We start from the raw sequence: 15,873 nt of genomic DNA on the forward strand, positions 1-15,873 counted from the left end.
CAGTCACAGACCAGTCACACCAGTTACAGACCAGTCACACCAGTCACACACCAGTCACACCAGTCACACACCAGTCACACCAGTCACACACCAGTCACACCAGTCACAGACCAGTCACACACCAGTCACACACCAGTCACACCAGTTACACACCAGTCACACCACTCACACACCAGTCACACCAGTCACACACCAGTCACACCAGTTACACAGCAGTCACACCAGTCACACACCAGTCACACCAGTCACACACCAGTCACACCAGTTACAGACCAGTCACACCAGTCACACACCAGTCACACCAGTCACACACCAGTCACACCAGTTACACACCAGTCACACCAGTTACACACCAGTCACACACCAGTCACACCAGTTACAGACCAGTCACACCAGTCACACACCAGTCACACACCAGTCACACCAGTTACAGACCAGTCACACCAGTTACACACCAGTCACAGACCAGTCACACCAGTTACAGACCAGTCACACCAGTCACACACCAGTCACACCAGTCACACACCAGTCACACCAGTTACAGACCAGTCACACCAGTCACACACCAGTCACACCAGTCACAGACCAGTCACACCAGTCACACACCAGTCACACCAGTTACACACCAGTCACACCAGTCACACACCAGTCACACCAGTTACAGACCAGTCACACCAGTTACACACCAGTCACACCAGTCACACACCAGTCACACCAGTCACACACCAGTCACACCAGTTACAGACCAGTCACACCAGTCACACACCAGTCACACCAGTCACACACCAGTCACACCAGTTACACACCAGTCACACCAGTCACACACCAGTCACACCAGTCACACACCAGTCACACCAGTTACACACCAGTCACACCAGTTACAGACCAGTCACACCAGTCACACCAGTCACACCAGTCACACACCAGTCACACCAGTCACACACCAGTCACACCAGTTACACACCAGTCACACCAGTCACAGACCAGTCACACACCAGTCACACCAGTTACACACCAGTCACACCAGTCACACACCAGTCACACCAGTTACACACCAGTCACACCAGTCACACACCAGTCACACCAGTTACACACCAGTCACACCAGTTACAGACCAGTCACACCAGTCACACACCAGTCACACCAGTCACACAGCAGTCACACCAGTTACACACCAGTTACAGACCAGTCACACCAGTCACACACCAGTCACACCAGTTACAGACCAGTCACACCAGTTACACACCAGTCACACCAGTTACAGACCAGTCACACCAGTCACAGACCAGTCACACCAGTTACAGACCAGTCACACCAGTCACACCAGTTACACCAGTTACAGACCAGTTACACCAGTTACACACCAGTCACACCAGTTACAGACCAGTCACACCAGTCACAGACCAGTCACACCAGTCACACACCAGTCACACCAGTTACAGACCAGTCACACCAGTTACACACCAGTCACACCAGTCACACACCAGTCACACCAGTTACAGACCAGTCACACCAGTCACACACCAGTCACACCAGTTACACACCAGTCACACCAGTTACACACCAGTCACACCAGTCACAGACCAGTCACACCAGTCACACCAGTCACACCAGTTACAGACCAGTCACACCAGTCACACCAGTCACACCAGTCACAGACCAGTCACACCAGTTACACACCAGTCACACCAGTTACACAGCAGTCACACCAGTTACAGACCATTCACACCAGTTACACACCAGTCACACCAGTTACACACCAGTCACACACCAGTCACACCAGTCACAGACCAGTCACACCAGTTACAGACCAGTCACACCAGTTACACACCAGTCACACCAGTCACAGACCAGTCTCACCAGTCACAGACCAGTCACACCAGTTACAGACCAGTCACACCAGTCACACACCAGTCACACACCAGTCACACCAGTTACACACCAGTCACACCAGTCACACCAGTTACAGACCAGTCACACCAGTTACACACCAGTCACACCAGTTACAGACCAGTCACACCAGTTACAGACCAGTCACACACCAGTCACACACCAGTCACACCAGTTACACCAGTCACACCAGTTACACACCAGTCACACCAGTCACACACCAGTTACACACCAGTCACACCAGTTACAGACCAGTCACACCAGTTACACACCAGTCACACCAGTTACACACCAGTCACACCAGTCACACACCAGTTACACACCAGTCACACCAGTTACAGACCAGTCACACCAGTTACAGACCAGTCACACCAGTTACACACCAGTCACACCAGTTACAGACCAGTCACACCAGTCACACACCAGTCACACCAGTTACAGACCAGTCACACCAGTCACACACCAGTCACACCAGTTACAGACCAGTCACACCAGTCACACACCAGTCACACCAGTCACACACCAGTCACACCAGTCACACACCAGTTACAGACCAGTCACAGACCAGTCACACACCAGTCACACCAGTCACACACCAGTCACACCAGTCACACACCAGTCACACCAGTTACACACCAGTTACACCAGTTACACACCAGTCACACCAGTTACAGACCAGTCACACCAGTTACAGACCAGTCACACCAGTCACAGACCAGTCACACCAGTTACAGACCAGTCACACCAGTTACAGACCAGTCACACCAGTCACAGACCAGTCACACCAGTTACAGACCAGTCACACCAGTCACACCAGTCACACCAGTTACAGACCAGTCACACCAGTCACAGACCAGTCACACCAGTTACACACCAGTCACACCAGTCACACACCAGTCACACCAGTCACACACCAGTCACACCAGTCACACCAGTCACACCAGTCACACACCAGTTACAGACCGGTCACACCAGTAAGGGACCAGTAACTGAGTAGGGAGGCTCCCAGGCCCCGCCCCCTCCCAGTAACAGACTGGGAACCCTCCCAGTCCCTCCCAGTGCACAGTCCCTTTGTCCCAGTGACCCCCAGTGACCTCCCAGTCCCTCCCAGTATGTCCCAGTAACAAAGTGCCCTCTGTCCCAGTTCCCTCCCAGTCCCTCCCAGTTCCCTCCCAGTACAAAGCCCCTTTGTCCCAGTGACCCCCAGTGACCCTCCCAGTAACTCCCAGTAACAAAGCGCCTTTGTCCCAGTTCCCTCCCAGTGCTCCCAGTAACAAAGCGCCCCTGTCCCAGTGACCCCCAGTCCCTCCCAGTTCCCTCCCAGTCCCTCCCAGTTCCCTCCCAGTCTCTCCCAGTCCCTCCCAGTTCAATCCCAGTCCCTCCCAGTTCCCTCCCAGTCTCTCCCAGTCCCTCCCAGTTCAATCCCAGTTCAAAGCCACTCTGTCCCAGTCCCTCCCAGTCCCTCCCAGTCCCATTCCCAGTCCCCCCCAGTCCCCCCCAGTCCCTCCCAGTCCCCCCCAGTCCCTCCCAGTACAAAGCCCCTCTGTCCCAGTGACCCCCAGTGACCCTCCCAGTAACAAAGCGCCTTTGTCCCAGTGCTCCCAGTACAAAGCCCCTTTGTCCCAGTCCCTCCCAGTCCCTCCCAGTCCCTCCCAGTTCAATCCCAGTCCCCCCCAGTCCCTCCCAGTCCCTCCCAGTCCCTCCCAGTTCAAAGCCGCTCTGTCCCACTCTGGCCCCGCCCCCTCTCCCAACAAGCGGCTCCTTTGTACCCAGAGTGGGCGTGGCTTTCTCCATATATGGTCTCCAACTCCATATATGGCCATAACCCACGCGCAAAGGGCGTGGCCTCGCCAAGCCCCGCCCACCGCGCGGAGCAGCAGCGGCGCTGGGGGGGCCCCGAATTTGGGGGAAATTTGGGGAATTTTGGGCAATTTCGGGAATTTTTTTTTTAATTTTTGGGGATTTTGGGCTCCGAGAAGGGGGAGGGGCACAGCGGGGGTGGGGAGGGGGAATTTTGGGGATTTTTTTGGACGTTTTGGGGAATTTTTCGGGGCGATTTTGGGGTGGATTTTGGGGTTTTTGGGGGTTTTTTGGGATTTTTCAGAATTTTGGGATTTTTTTAACCATTTTTGGGTTTTTTTGGGGTTTTTTGGCGGGGTTTTTACTCCGAGCGCCGCTTTTGGGGCGGGCTCCGCCCATCCCGCCGATTTTGGGCTTTTTTGGTTTTTTTTCCTTTTTTTTTTTTGGTTTTTTGGGCGAAATTTTTGGGGTTTTTTGGGGATTTTGGGCTCGAAATTTGGGGGATTTTGGGGTTTTTTGGGGTGTTTATTTGGGCGGATTTTTGCCTCTTTTGAGAGTTTTTTTTTGGGGATTATTTTGGGATTTTTAGGGGATTTTTTTTTCCTCTTTTTTAGGAATTTTTGGGTTTTTTTGGGATTTTTAAAGAGATTTTTTTGGGATTATTTTGGGATTTTTAGGCTTTTTTTGGGAATTTTTTTGGAATTTTTTCGGGGTTTTTTGGGGGATTTTTAAAGAGATTTTTTGGGGTTATTTTTCAGTTTTTAGGAATATATTAAGGGTTATTTTTTGGGGATTTTTAGGACATTTTTAGGGCATTTTTAGGGTTTTTTAAAGGGATTTTTAGGGTTTTTTTAAGGGTGTTTTAAAGGGTTTTTGGGATTTTTTAAAATTTTCTTTTTGGTTTTTTCCAGATATTTTTGGGTTATTTTTAAGATTTTTTTTTTTTAGGAGTTTTTTAAAGTTTTTTGTGGGTTTTTTTTTGGGATTTTCTGCTCTGCCCCGAGCTCGGAATTTGGGATTTTTTTGGGATTTTTTGGGATTTTTAAAGGATTTTTTTTTTAATTTTTTTAGGATTTTTGGGGCATTTTTTGGGGTTTTTTGGGGGTTTTTTTTTTTGGATTTTTTTGGTTTTTTGGGTTTTTTTGGGGTGATTTGAGCTCCACCCTGAACTCGAAATTTGGGGGATTTTTTGGGATTTTGGGCTTTTTTTTAGGTTTTTTTTTGGTTTTTTGGGGGGTTTTTAAATTTTTTTTGTTTTAATTTTTTTTTAATTTTTGGGATTTTTTTGGGATTGTTTTGGGATTTTTAGAGCGGATTTTGGGGTTTTTAAAGAGGTTTTTTGGGGGGAGTTTGAAACTTTTAATTTTATTTCTTTCAGGATTTCTTTGGGGTTTTCTTTGGGATTTTTTCCGATTTTTTTGGGTTCATTTTTGGGATTTTTGGGGTTTTGGGAGGAAATTTTGGGGGATTTTTGGGATTTTTTGGGGATTTTTTGGGGTGATTTGGGCTCCATCCTGAGCTCGAAATTTGGGGCATTTTTGATTTTATTTTCGTTTTTTAAAGGTTTTTTTTAGTTTTTTTTGAGTGGTTTTTGGGGATTATTTGGGGCTGTTTTGGGGTTTTTTGGGTTTTATTTTTTGGTTTTTTTGGGGGGGATTTTTGGTTTTTTTTTTTATTTTTGGGGTTTTTTTTGCGGGTTTTTTGAGGGTTTTTTTGGGTTTTTTTTAGAGTTTTTTGGGGTTTATTTTTGGAATTTTTTGGGGTTTTTTTTGAGGTTTTCTGAGGATTTTTTGGGGGTTTTTTTCCTCCACACTGAGCTCCAAATTTGGGATTTTTGGGGATTTTTTTGGGGTTTTTTAAGGGCTTTTTTTAGGTTTTTAATTTTCATTTTTATTTTAAATTTTCTGGACTTTTTTGGGGAGAATTTGGGGCTTTTTGGGGAGGCGGAGCCCGAAAATTGGGATTTTTTTGGAGGATTTTTTGGGGAATTTTTTCCATTTTTTGGGGATTTTTTTTTTGTTTTATTTTAGGATTTTTCCGAATTTTTGGGGATTTTTAAATTTTATTTTTGGGTTTTTTTATTTCATTTTCTGTGGATTATTTTTTTAAATTTTCCAGATTTTTTGGAGTTTGTTTTTAGGATTTTTTTGTCATTTTTGGTTTTGGGGTTTTGGGTTCTTTTCTTTTTATTTTAAATTTTTTTTTTTAAATTTTATTTTAATTTTTATTTTCATTTTTTGGGGGATTTTTTAAGGATTTTTGGACGATTTTTGAGGGAGTTGGAGCCCGAAATTTGCAATTTTTAAAGCAAATTTTTTGGGGTTTTCGGGAGATTTTTTGGTGTTTTTTGGGGGATTTTTATTGGATTTTTTAGGAGCTTTTGGGGATTTTTTTGGGAATTCTTTCATTTCTTTTTCTGGGGATTTTTGTGGCATTTTTCTGGGATTTTTCCCTAAATTTGGGATTTTTTTTTTTTCCTTTTTTAGGAGATTTTAAAAGGATTTGAAGGGATTTGATTGGGTGGAGTTTTAGCAAGTTTTTAAAGGAATTTTTAAGGAATTTTTGGGACTTTTTTGGGGGATTTTTTGGGACTTTTTTAGTTTTTTATACAAATTTTTGAAGATATTTTGGGGATTTTTTTGTTTTCTTTTTGGGGAATTTTAAAAACAAATTTTTGGGAATTTTTTAAATTTTTTTCCATTTTTTTTCAGTTTTTTTGGGGAGATTTTTTAGTTTTTTGGGCAGATTTTTCCCAGGTTTTTTATACAAATTTTTGAGGATATTTTGGGGATTTTTTTGTTTTCTTTTTGGGGAATTTTAAAAACAAATTTTTGGGAAATTTTTTAATTTTTTTTCCCCATTTTTTAATTCTTTTTTTGGGGGATTTTTGGGGACATTTTTTAGTTTTTTGGGGAGATTTTTTGCAGGTTTTTTATACAAATTTTTGAGGATATTTTGGGGCTTTTTTTGTTTTCTTTTTGGGACTTTTAACAACAAATTTCTGAGAATTTTTTAAAAATTTTTTTCCTTTTTTTTCTTTTTTTTGGGATTTTTGGGGACATTTTTTAGGTTTTTGGGGCAGATTTTTCCCAGGTTTTTTATACAAATTTTTGAGGATATTTTGGGGTATTTTTTTTGTTTTCTTTTTGGGAATTTTAACAACAAATTTCTGAGAATATTTTTAAATTTTTTTCCATTTTTTTTTCCAGTTTTTTGGGGATTTTGGGGGACATTTTTTAGTTTTTTTGGGCAGATTTTTCCCAGGTTTTTTACACGAATTTTTGAGGATATTTTGGGATTTTTTTGTTTTCTTTTTGGGAATTTTAACAACAAATTTTTGGGATTTTTTTTTTAAATTTTTTTCCAATTTTTTCGGGTTTTTTTGGGATTTTTTTTTAAATTTTAAATTTTTTTCTGGGGTTTTTAGGAGGAAATTTTCAGGATTTTTTTAAAGGATTTTTTTAACAAAATTTGGGTTCTTTTGGGGGATTTTTGGTGTTTTTTTGGGATTTTTTTGCGGGGACTTTTCTTGGCTGGGATTTGGATTTTTTGGGGATTTTTGGGGGTTTTTTTGCGAGCTTTTATTTAATTTTTTTTAAAAAAAATTCAATTTTCTTTAGCTTTGTTTTGTTGTGGTTTTTTTTGGTTTTTCCTAGAATTAAAAAAAACTCGCCTTATTTTTGCAGAATTCTGGGGGATTAAAAAAAAATAATAATTTTCCCTTTTTTTTTTTTTTAAAGAATTTTTGGGGTATTTTCTGGGATTTTTGGGGAAATTTGGGTTTTTTTTCTTTTTTTTTTTTACATTTGGGGTTAATTTTGAGGCATTTTTTAGGTGTTGGATTTATTTTTGGGGATTTTTTTTTGGAGTATTTTTGCAGGAAAAAATTAATTTTTATTTTTTATTTTATTTTGGATATCATTTTTAATTTCCCGGGAATTTTCGGGGAATTTTCCCATTTTTTTTTTTAATAATTTTCCCATTTTTTTGGTAGAATTTTCAAGAATTTTTGGGTTCTTTTCTGTGATTCTTGTGGGGGTTCGGGGGGGATTTTTGGGGATTTTTTTGTTTTATTTTTGGGGGGTTTTTTATTTTTGGGGGGTTTTATTTGATTTTTTTTTAATTGTTTGAGGTATTTTTGGGGATTTTTGATTTTTTTTAATTTTGAGGGGTTTTTTTTGAATTTTGGGCTATTTTAAAATTTTTTAATTTTTTTATTTTTTAAATTTTTTTGAGTTATTTTTTGGCTTTGTTCAATATTTGGGGATTTTTTGGGGGCCTTTTTTATTTTTTTTTACTTTTTAAAATTTTTTGAGGTATTTTTTTGCTTTTTTTTTAATATTTGGAGATTTTTGGGGCCTTTTTTTAATTTTTAATTTTTTTGAGTTTTTTTTTTGCTTTCCTTTTTAATATTTGAGGATTTTTTGGGGGCCTTTTTTAATTTTTAAAAATTTTTGAGATTTTTTTGGCTTTTTTTTAATATTTGGGGATTTTTTGGGGCCTTTTTTTTCTTTTTAAATTTTTTTTTTTTTAGCTATTTTTGGCTTTTTTTTTAATTGGAGATTTTTGGGGCCATTTCTTTATTATTTTTTTCTTTTACATTTTAAATTTTTTGAGGTTTTTTTCCTTTTCTTTTTAATATTTGGGGCCTTTTTTTTTACTTTTTAAATTTTTTGAATTTTTTTTTTTCTTTTCTTTTTAATATTTGGGGCCTTTTTTTTTTTACTTTTTAATTTTTTGAGTTATTTTTTGCCTTTTTTATTTTCATATTTGGAGATTTCCGGGGCCATTTTTGGGGCCTTTTTTTTTGTTTTTAAATTTTTTTAATTTTTTTCTTTTTAAAAATATTTTGGGATTTTTTGGGGCCATTTTTGGGGTTCTTTTTACTTTTTAAATTTTTTTGCTTTTTGGAATATTTTGGGATTTTTTGGGGCCATTTTTGTTTTTTTTTTTTTTAACTTTTTAAAATTTTTTGAGGGTTTTTTTTTTTCTTTTTAAAAATATTTGGGGATTTTTTGGGGCCATTTTTGTTTTTTTTTTTTTACTTTTTAATTTTTTTGAGTCATTTTTCGGCTTTTTTTTTTAATATTTGTAGATTTTAGGGCCATTTTGGGGTTTTTTTTTTTTTTACTTTTTAATTTTTTTTGCTTTTTTTTTAATATTTGGGGATTTTTTGCGCCATTTTTGGGGTCTTTTTTTTTTTCTTTTTCTTTTTAAATTTTTTGAGTTTTTTTTTCCTTTTTAATTTTCATATTTGGAGATTTCCGGGGCCATTTTTGGACCCTTTTTTTTTTTACTTTTTAATTTTTTTTTTTTTTTTGTTTACTTTTTAAAAATATTTTGGGATTTTTTGGGGCCATTTTTGTTTTTTTTTCTTTTTACTTTTTAAATTTTTTTTTTGCTTTTTTTTAATACTTGGAGATTTTTGGGGCCATTTTTGGTTTTTTCTACTTTTTGAAATTTTTTGGCTTTTTTTAATATTTGGGGATTTTTTGGAGCCTTTTTTTTTTTTACTTTTTAAATTTTTTTGATTTTTTTTTCTTTTCTTTTTAATATTTGGGGCCATTTTTTTTTTACTTTTTAATTTTTTTTTGAGTTCTTTTTTGCCTTTTTTATTTTCATATTTGAAGATTTCTGGGGCCATTTTTGGGGCCATTTTTGCCATTTTTACCAAATTTTTTAATTTTTTTTTAATTTTTTTTTTTTAATTTTTTAATTTTTTTTTTATTCCCCCCCCATGGCTGCCCCCGCCCTCCTCCTGTGGCCCCTCCTGCCCCTCCTGGGGGGGGTCCCGCTTTTTGGGGGGGTCCCGGTTTTGGGGGGGGTCCCCAGAGGGGGCGTGGCCTGTCCCGGGGGCTGCGCCTGCGAGCGGAGCAGCGCGCGCTGCCGGGGGGGGGCGGGGGGGGTCCCGCGGGGGCTCCCCCCGGGCCTGGCCACGCTGTGAGTGCCCCTCCCCCTCCCCAGACCCCTCCCCCATTCATCGACCCCCCCCAAAAAAAGATTTGGGGCTCCCCGAGCTCCTTGGCCTCCCCTCCCCCCCCTTTGCCTCGGTTTGGAACCGGCCGGACCCCCCGGGGGGGAATGGAATCGTCCGGGGGGGGTGGGGAGGGCAAAAAAAACCCCCCCGGGACCCCCCAAAAATCCCCCAAATTTGGGATCCCCCAAACCCCCAAAATTCCCCGAATTCGGGACCCAAAATCCCCACATTTTGAACCCCAAAATCCCCAAATTTGGGATCTCCAAAACCCCAAAATCGCCAAATTTGGGACCCCAAAACCCAAAAATCCCCAAATTTGGGATCCCCAAAACCCAAAAATCCCCCAAATTTGGGACCCCCAAAATCCCCAAATTTGGGATCCTCCAAAGCCCAAATCCCCAAAATTTGGGACCCCAAAACCCGCCCCGGGATCCCCCAAAATCCCCCAAATTTGGATCCCCAAATCCCTAAATTTGGGATCCCCAAATCCCCAAATTTGGGACCCCCCCAAACTCCCAAAATTTGGGACCCCCCAAATCCGCGAAAATTGGGATCCCCAAAACCCCAAAATCCCCCAAATTTGGGACCCCTAAACCCCCTGGGACCCCCCAAAAATCCCCCAAATTCGGGATCCCCAAAACCCAAAAATCCCCCAAATTTGGGACCCCCAAAACCTCCCCCGGGACCCCCCAAAAATTCCCCAAATTCGGGAGCCCAAAATCCCCAAATTTGGGATCCCCCAAACCCCAAATTCTCCAAATTTGGGACCCCAAAAACCAAACATCCCCCAAATTTGGGACCCCAAAACCTGCCCCGGGACCCCCCAAAATTCCCCGAATTCGGGAGGCCAAATTCCCCAAATTTTGGACCCCAAAATTCCCAAATTTGGGACCCCAAAACCCCCCAAATTTGGGGCCCCGTGACCCCCCAAAATCCCCCAAATCCGGGAACCCCAAAATCCCCCAAAATTGGGACCCCAAAACCCAAAAATCCCCAAATTTCGAACCCAAAAACCCCTCAGGGTCCCCCCAAAATGCCCCAAATTCAGGACCCCAAAATCCCCAAATTTGGCATCACCCAAAACCCCGAAATCCCCAAATTTGGGACCCCGGGACCCCCAAAAATCCCCCAAATTTGGGACCCCAAAACCCAAAAATCCCTCAAATTTGGGACCCCCAAACCTCCCCCGGGACCCCCCAAAAACCCCCCCGGGACAACCCAAAAATTCCCCAAATTCGGGACCCAAAATCCCCAAATTTGGGATCCCCCAAACCCCAAATTCTCCAAATTTGGGATCTCCAAAATCCAAAAATCCCCCAAATTTGGGACCCCAAATTCTCCAAAATTAGGACTCCCCCCACCCAAAACACCCCCGGGACCCCTCAAAAATCCCCCAAATTCGAGACCCCCAAAATCCCCCAAATTTGGGACCCCAAAACCCCAAAATCCCCAAATTTGGGACCCCAAATTCTCCAAAACTGGGACCCCAAAACTTCCCCTGGGACCCCTCAAAATCTCCAAATTTGGGACCCCAAAATCCTCCAAAATCGGGACCCCAAACCCCAAAAATCCCCCAAATTCGGGACCCCAAACCCCCCCGGGACACCCCAAAAAATCCACCCCGGGGCCCCCCAAAATTCCCCAAATTTCGGGACCCAAAATCCCCAAATTTTGAGCCCCAAAATCCCCAAATTTGGGATCCTCCAAAGCCCAAAACCCCCCAAAATTGTGACCCCAAAACCCGCCCCGGGATCCCCCAAAATCCCCCAAATTTGGACCCCCAAATCCCTAAATTTGGGATCCCCAAAACCCCAAATCCCCAAATTTGGGACCCCCCCAAACTCCCAAAATTTGGGACCCCCCAAATCCGCGAAAATTGGGATCCCCAAAATCCAAAAATCCCCCAAATTTGGGACCCCAAAACCCCCCGGGACCCCCCAAAAATCCCCCAAATTCGGGATCCCCAAAACCCAAAATCCCCAAATTCGGGACCCCAAAATTCCCCAAATTCGGGATCCCCCAAACCCCCAAATTTGGGATCTCCAAAACCCTAAAATCCCTCAAATTTGGGACCCCGTGACCCCCCAAAATCCCCCAAATTCGGGAACCACAAAATTCCCCAAAATTGGGACCCCAAAACCCCCCCGGGACACCCCAAAAAATCCACCCCGGGGCCCCCCAAAAATTCCCCCAGGGACACCCTAAAATCCCCCAAATTTCGGGACCCAAAATCCCCAAATTTGGGATCACCCAAACCCCAAAACCCCCCAAAATTGGGACCCCAAAACCAAAAAATCCCCCAAATTTGGGACCCCCCAAAACCCCCCCGAGACCCCAAATTTGGAGCCCCAAATCCCTGCCGGGACCTCCCAAAATCCCCCAAATTTGGACCCCCAAATCCCTAAATTTGGGATCCCTCAAACCCCAAATCCCCAAATTTGGGACCCCCCAAATCCTCGAAAATTGGGATCCCCAAAACCCCAAAATCCCCCAAATTTGGGACCCCAAAACCTCCCCCGGGACCCCCCCAAAATTCCCTAAATTTTGGAGCCCAAAATCCCCAAATTTGGGACCCCAAATCCCTGCCAGGACCTCCCAAAATCCCCCAAATTTGGGACCCCAAAACCCCAAATTCCCAAAGTTTGGGACCCCCCAAAAATCCCCCAAATTCGGGATCCCTCAAACCCCAAAATCCCCAAATTTGGGCCCCAAAACCCCCCCGGGACCCCCAATGGTTCCTTCCAGCCCCGCCCCGATGACGTCATCCCTTAAGCCCCGCCCCCTGCATGGCCTGAGGGGAGCTGGGACCAGTTTAGTCCCAGTTTGGGACCAGTTCAGACCAGTTCAGACCACTTTAGACCAGTTTAGACCAGTTTGGGACCAGTTCAGACCAGTTTGGACCAGTTTAAACCAGTTTAGTCCAGTTTAGTCCCAGTTTGGACCAGTCTAGACCAGTTTAGTCCTAGTTCAGACCAGTTCAGACCAGTTCAGACCAGTTTAGTCCCAGTTTAGTCGCAGTTTGGACCAGTTTGGTTCTGGTTTAGTCCCAGTCTAGACCAGTTTAGTCCCAGTTTAATCCAGTTTAGACCCAGTTCAGACCAGTTTGGTCCAGTTTAGTCCCAGTTTGGGACCAGTTCAGACCAGTTTGGACCAGTTTAGACCAGTTTAGTCCAGTTCAGTCCTAGTTCAGACCAGTTTAGTCCCAGTTTAGACCAGTTCAGACCAGTTTAAACCAGTTTGGTCCTGGTTTAGTCCCAGTCTAGACCAGTTCAGACCAGTTTAGACCAGTTCAGACCAGTTTAAACCAGTTTGGGACCAGTTCAGACCAGTTTAGTCCCAGTCTAGACCAGTTTAGATCAGTTTAGTCCCAGTTTAGACCAGTTCGGTCCAGTTTAGTCCCAGTTTGGGACCAGTTCAGACCAGTTTAGACCAGTTTGGACCAGTTTAGTCTCAGTTCAGACCAGTTTGGTCCAGTTTAGTCCCAGTTTGGTCCCAGTTTGGTCCCAGTTCCCCCCATTCCTCCCCTTTCTCCCAGTTTTCCCCCAAAATTCCCTAAAATTCCCCCATTGCCCCAAATTCCCAATTTTCCCAAAATTCCACAAAATTTCCCCCAAATTCCCCCAATTTTCCCAATTTTTCCCCAATTTCCCCAAACTTCCCATTTTCCTCCCCAAATTTCCCCAAAATTCCCGAAATTTCTTCAATTTCCCCCCCAAATCCCCCAAATTTCCCCAAATTTCCCCACTTCCCCCTCAAATTTTCCTAAAATCCTCCAAATTTCCCCCAATTTTCCCATTTCCCCCCAAATTCCACCAATTTTTCCCCAAAATTCCCCCAAATTTCCCCCAAATTTTCCCCCAACTTCTCCAAATTTTCCCCAATTTTCCCCAAATTTCCCCCAAATTTCTCCCGATTTCCCCAAAATTTCCCAAAAATTCCCCCAAATTTTCTACAAAATTCCCCCAGTTTTCAAAAATTCCCCCAAAAATCCCTCAAATTTCCCCAAATTTTCTCATTTTCCTCCAAAATTCTCCAAAATTTCCTGAAATTTCCCCATTTTCCCCCAAATTCCCGCAATAATTCCCCCAAACTTCTCCAAAATTCCCCCAAATTCTCCATTTTCCCCCCAAATTCCCCCAATTTCCCCCCAAATTCCTCATTTTCTTTCCAAAATTCCCCAAATTTCCCCCACATTTTCCCCAATTTCCCCAAATTCACCCAATTTTCCCCCAAAATTCTCCCAAATTGCCCCAAATTTTCCCATTTTCCCCAAAATTCTCCCCAAAATTCCCCCAATTTTCCCATTTCCCCACAAAATCCCCCCAAATTTTACCCAAATCTCCCCAAATTCCCCAATTTTCCCCAATTTCCCCCATTTTTCCCAAATTTCCCCCAAAATTCTCCCAAATTTCCCCGTTTTTTCTCAAATTTCCCCCCAAATTCCCCATTTTCTCCCCCAAATTCCCCCAAAATCCCCCCAAAATTCCCATTTTCCCCCAATTTTCCCCAATTTTCCCCAATTTCCCCCAATTTGTCCCAATTTCCCACAATTTTCCCAAATTTCCCCCCAAAATCCCCCCAAATTCCAATTTTTCCGTTTTCCCCCGTTTTTCCCCAATTTCCCCCAAATTTCCCCCAAAATTCTCCCAAATTCCCCCATTTTCCCCCCAAATCCCCCCAAATTCCCAATTTTCCCCAATTTTCCCCATTTTCCCCCCATTTTTCCCTGTTTTCCCTAATTTTCCCCAGTTTCCCCCAATTTTCCCCAATTTTCCCCGTTTTTCCCAAATTTTCCCCAAAATTCCCCATTTTTTCCCAATTTCCCCCACAATTCCCCGTTTTTCCCCAGTTTTCTCCAAATTTCCCTGTTTTCCCCCATTTTTACCAAATTTCTCCCAAAATTCCCCATTTTCTCCCCCAATTTCCCCCCAAATCCCCCCAAATTCCCCAATTTCCCCCAATTTTTCCCCATTTTTTCCCAATTTCCCACAATTTTCCCAAATTTCCCCCCAAATCCCCCCAAATTCCCGTTTTTCCCCGTTTTTCCCCAATTTCCCCCCAAATCCCCCCAAAATCCCCCCAATTTCCCCCAATTTTCCCAATTTCCCCCAAAATTCCCCATTTTTTCCCAATTTTCCCCAATTTTCCCCAATTTCCCCCAAAATTCCCCGTTTTTCCCCAATTTTCCCCAATTTTCCCCAATTTTTCCCCAATTTTCCCTGTTTTCCCCCAAATTTCCCCCAAAATTCCCCATTTCCTCCCCCATTTTCCCCCCAAATCCCCCCAAAATCCCCCCAAATTCCCCAATTTCCCCCAATTTCCCCCGTTTTTTCTAAAATTTCCCCCAATTTTCCCCGTTTTTCCCCAATTTTCCCCCATTTTCTCCCCATTTCCCCCCCAAATTCTCCAAGTTCCCCCAATTTCCCCCAATTTTCCCCATTTTTTCCCTGTTTATTCCCCAATTTCCCCATTTTCCCCCCAATTTTCCCCGTTTTCCCCAATTTCCCCCATTTTCCCCGTTTTTCCCAAATTTCCCCCAAAATTCCCCACTTTTCCCCAATTTCCCTCAATTTTCCCCCAATTTTCCCGTTTTTCCCTGTTTTTCCCCATTTTCCCCCAAATTTCCCCCAAAATTCCCCATTTTTTCCCAATTTTCCCCAATTTCCCCCAAAATTCCCCATTTTTTCCCAATTTTCACCAATTTTCCCCAATTTCCCCCAAAATTCCCCATTTTTTCCCAATTTTCACCAATTTTCCCCAATTTCCCCCAAAATTCCCCATTTTCTCCCCCATTTTTCCCCCAAAATTCCCCAATTCCCCCGGTTTCCCCCCGTTTTTCCCCAATTTTTCCACATTTTTTCCCCAATTTCCCCCAATTTCCCCCCCATTTTCTCCCCATTTCCCCCCCAAATTCTCCAATTTCCCCCAATTTCCCCCAATTTTCCCCGTTTTTTCCCCGTTTTTTCCCTGTTTTTTCCCTGTTTTTTCCCCGTTTTCCCCGTTTTCCCCCGTTTTTCCCCGTTTTTCCCAATTTCTCCGTTTTCCGCCCCGTTCCAGCTCCCTGCTCCGCTGGCACCTGGAGGAGCTGCCCCAGGGGAGCTTCCGGCACCTCCCGGCGCTGACCCTGCTGTGAGTCACCAAAAACCCCAAATTCACCCCAAACTCACCCCAAAACCCCAAAATTCACCCCAAAAACCTCAAATATC

The 15,873-nt window shown here is 43.2% G+C and overlaps 1 protein-coding gene across 1 annotated transcript in view; it reads left to right on the plus strand.

The window, feature by feature from the left end:
• The first annotated feature begins 9,427 nt into the window (after nt 1-9,427).
• LOC135288458 (leucine-rich repeat LGI family member 4-like) overlaps nt 9,428-15,873 on the plus strand; it is a 31,588-nt gene continuing 25,142 nt past the window's right edge. Inside the window, exons 1-2 of the mRNA XM_064401848.1 lie at nt 9,428-9,630; nt 15,725-15,796. Of these exons, the coding sequence (XP_064257918.1) occupies nt 9,428-9,630; nt 15,725-15,796 (275 nt within the window). The remainder of the gene's footprint in view (nt 9,631-15,724; nt 15,797-15,873) is intronic.

Source organism: Passer domesticus, chromosome 33 (genome assembly GCF_036417665.1).
Source record: "Passer domesticus isolate bPasDom1 chromosome 33, bPasDom1.hap1, whole genome shotgun sequence".
NCBI classification, from domain to species: domain Eukaryota; kingdom Metazoa; phylum Chordata; class Aves; order Passeriformes; family Passeridae; genus Passer; species Passer domesticus.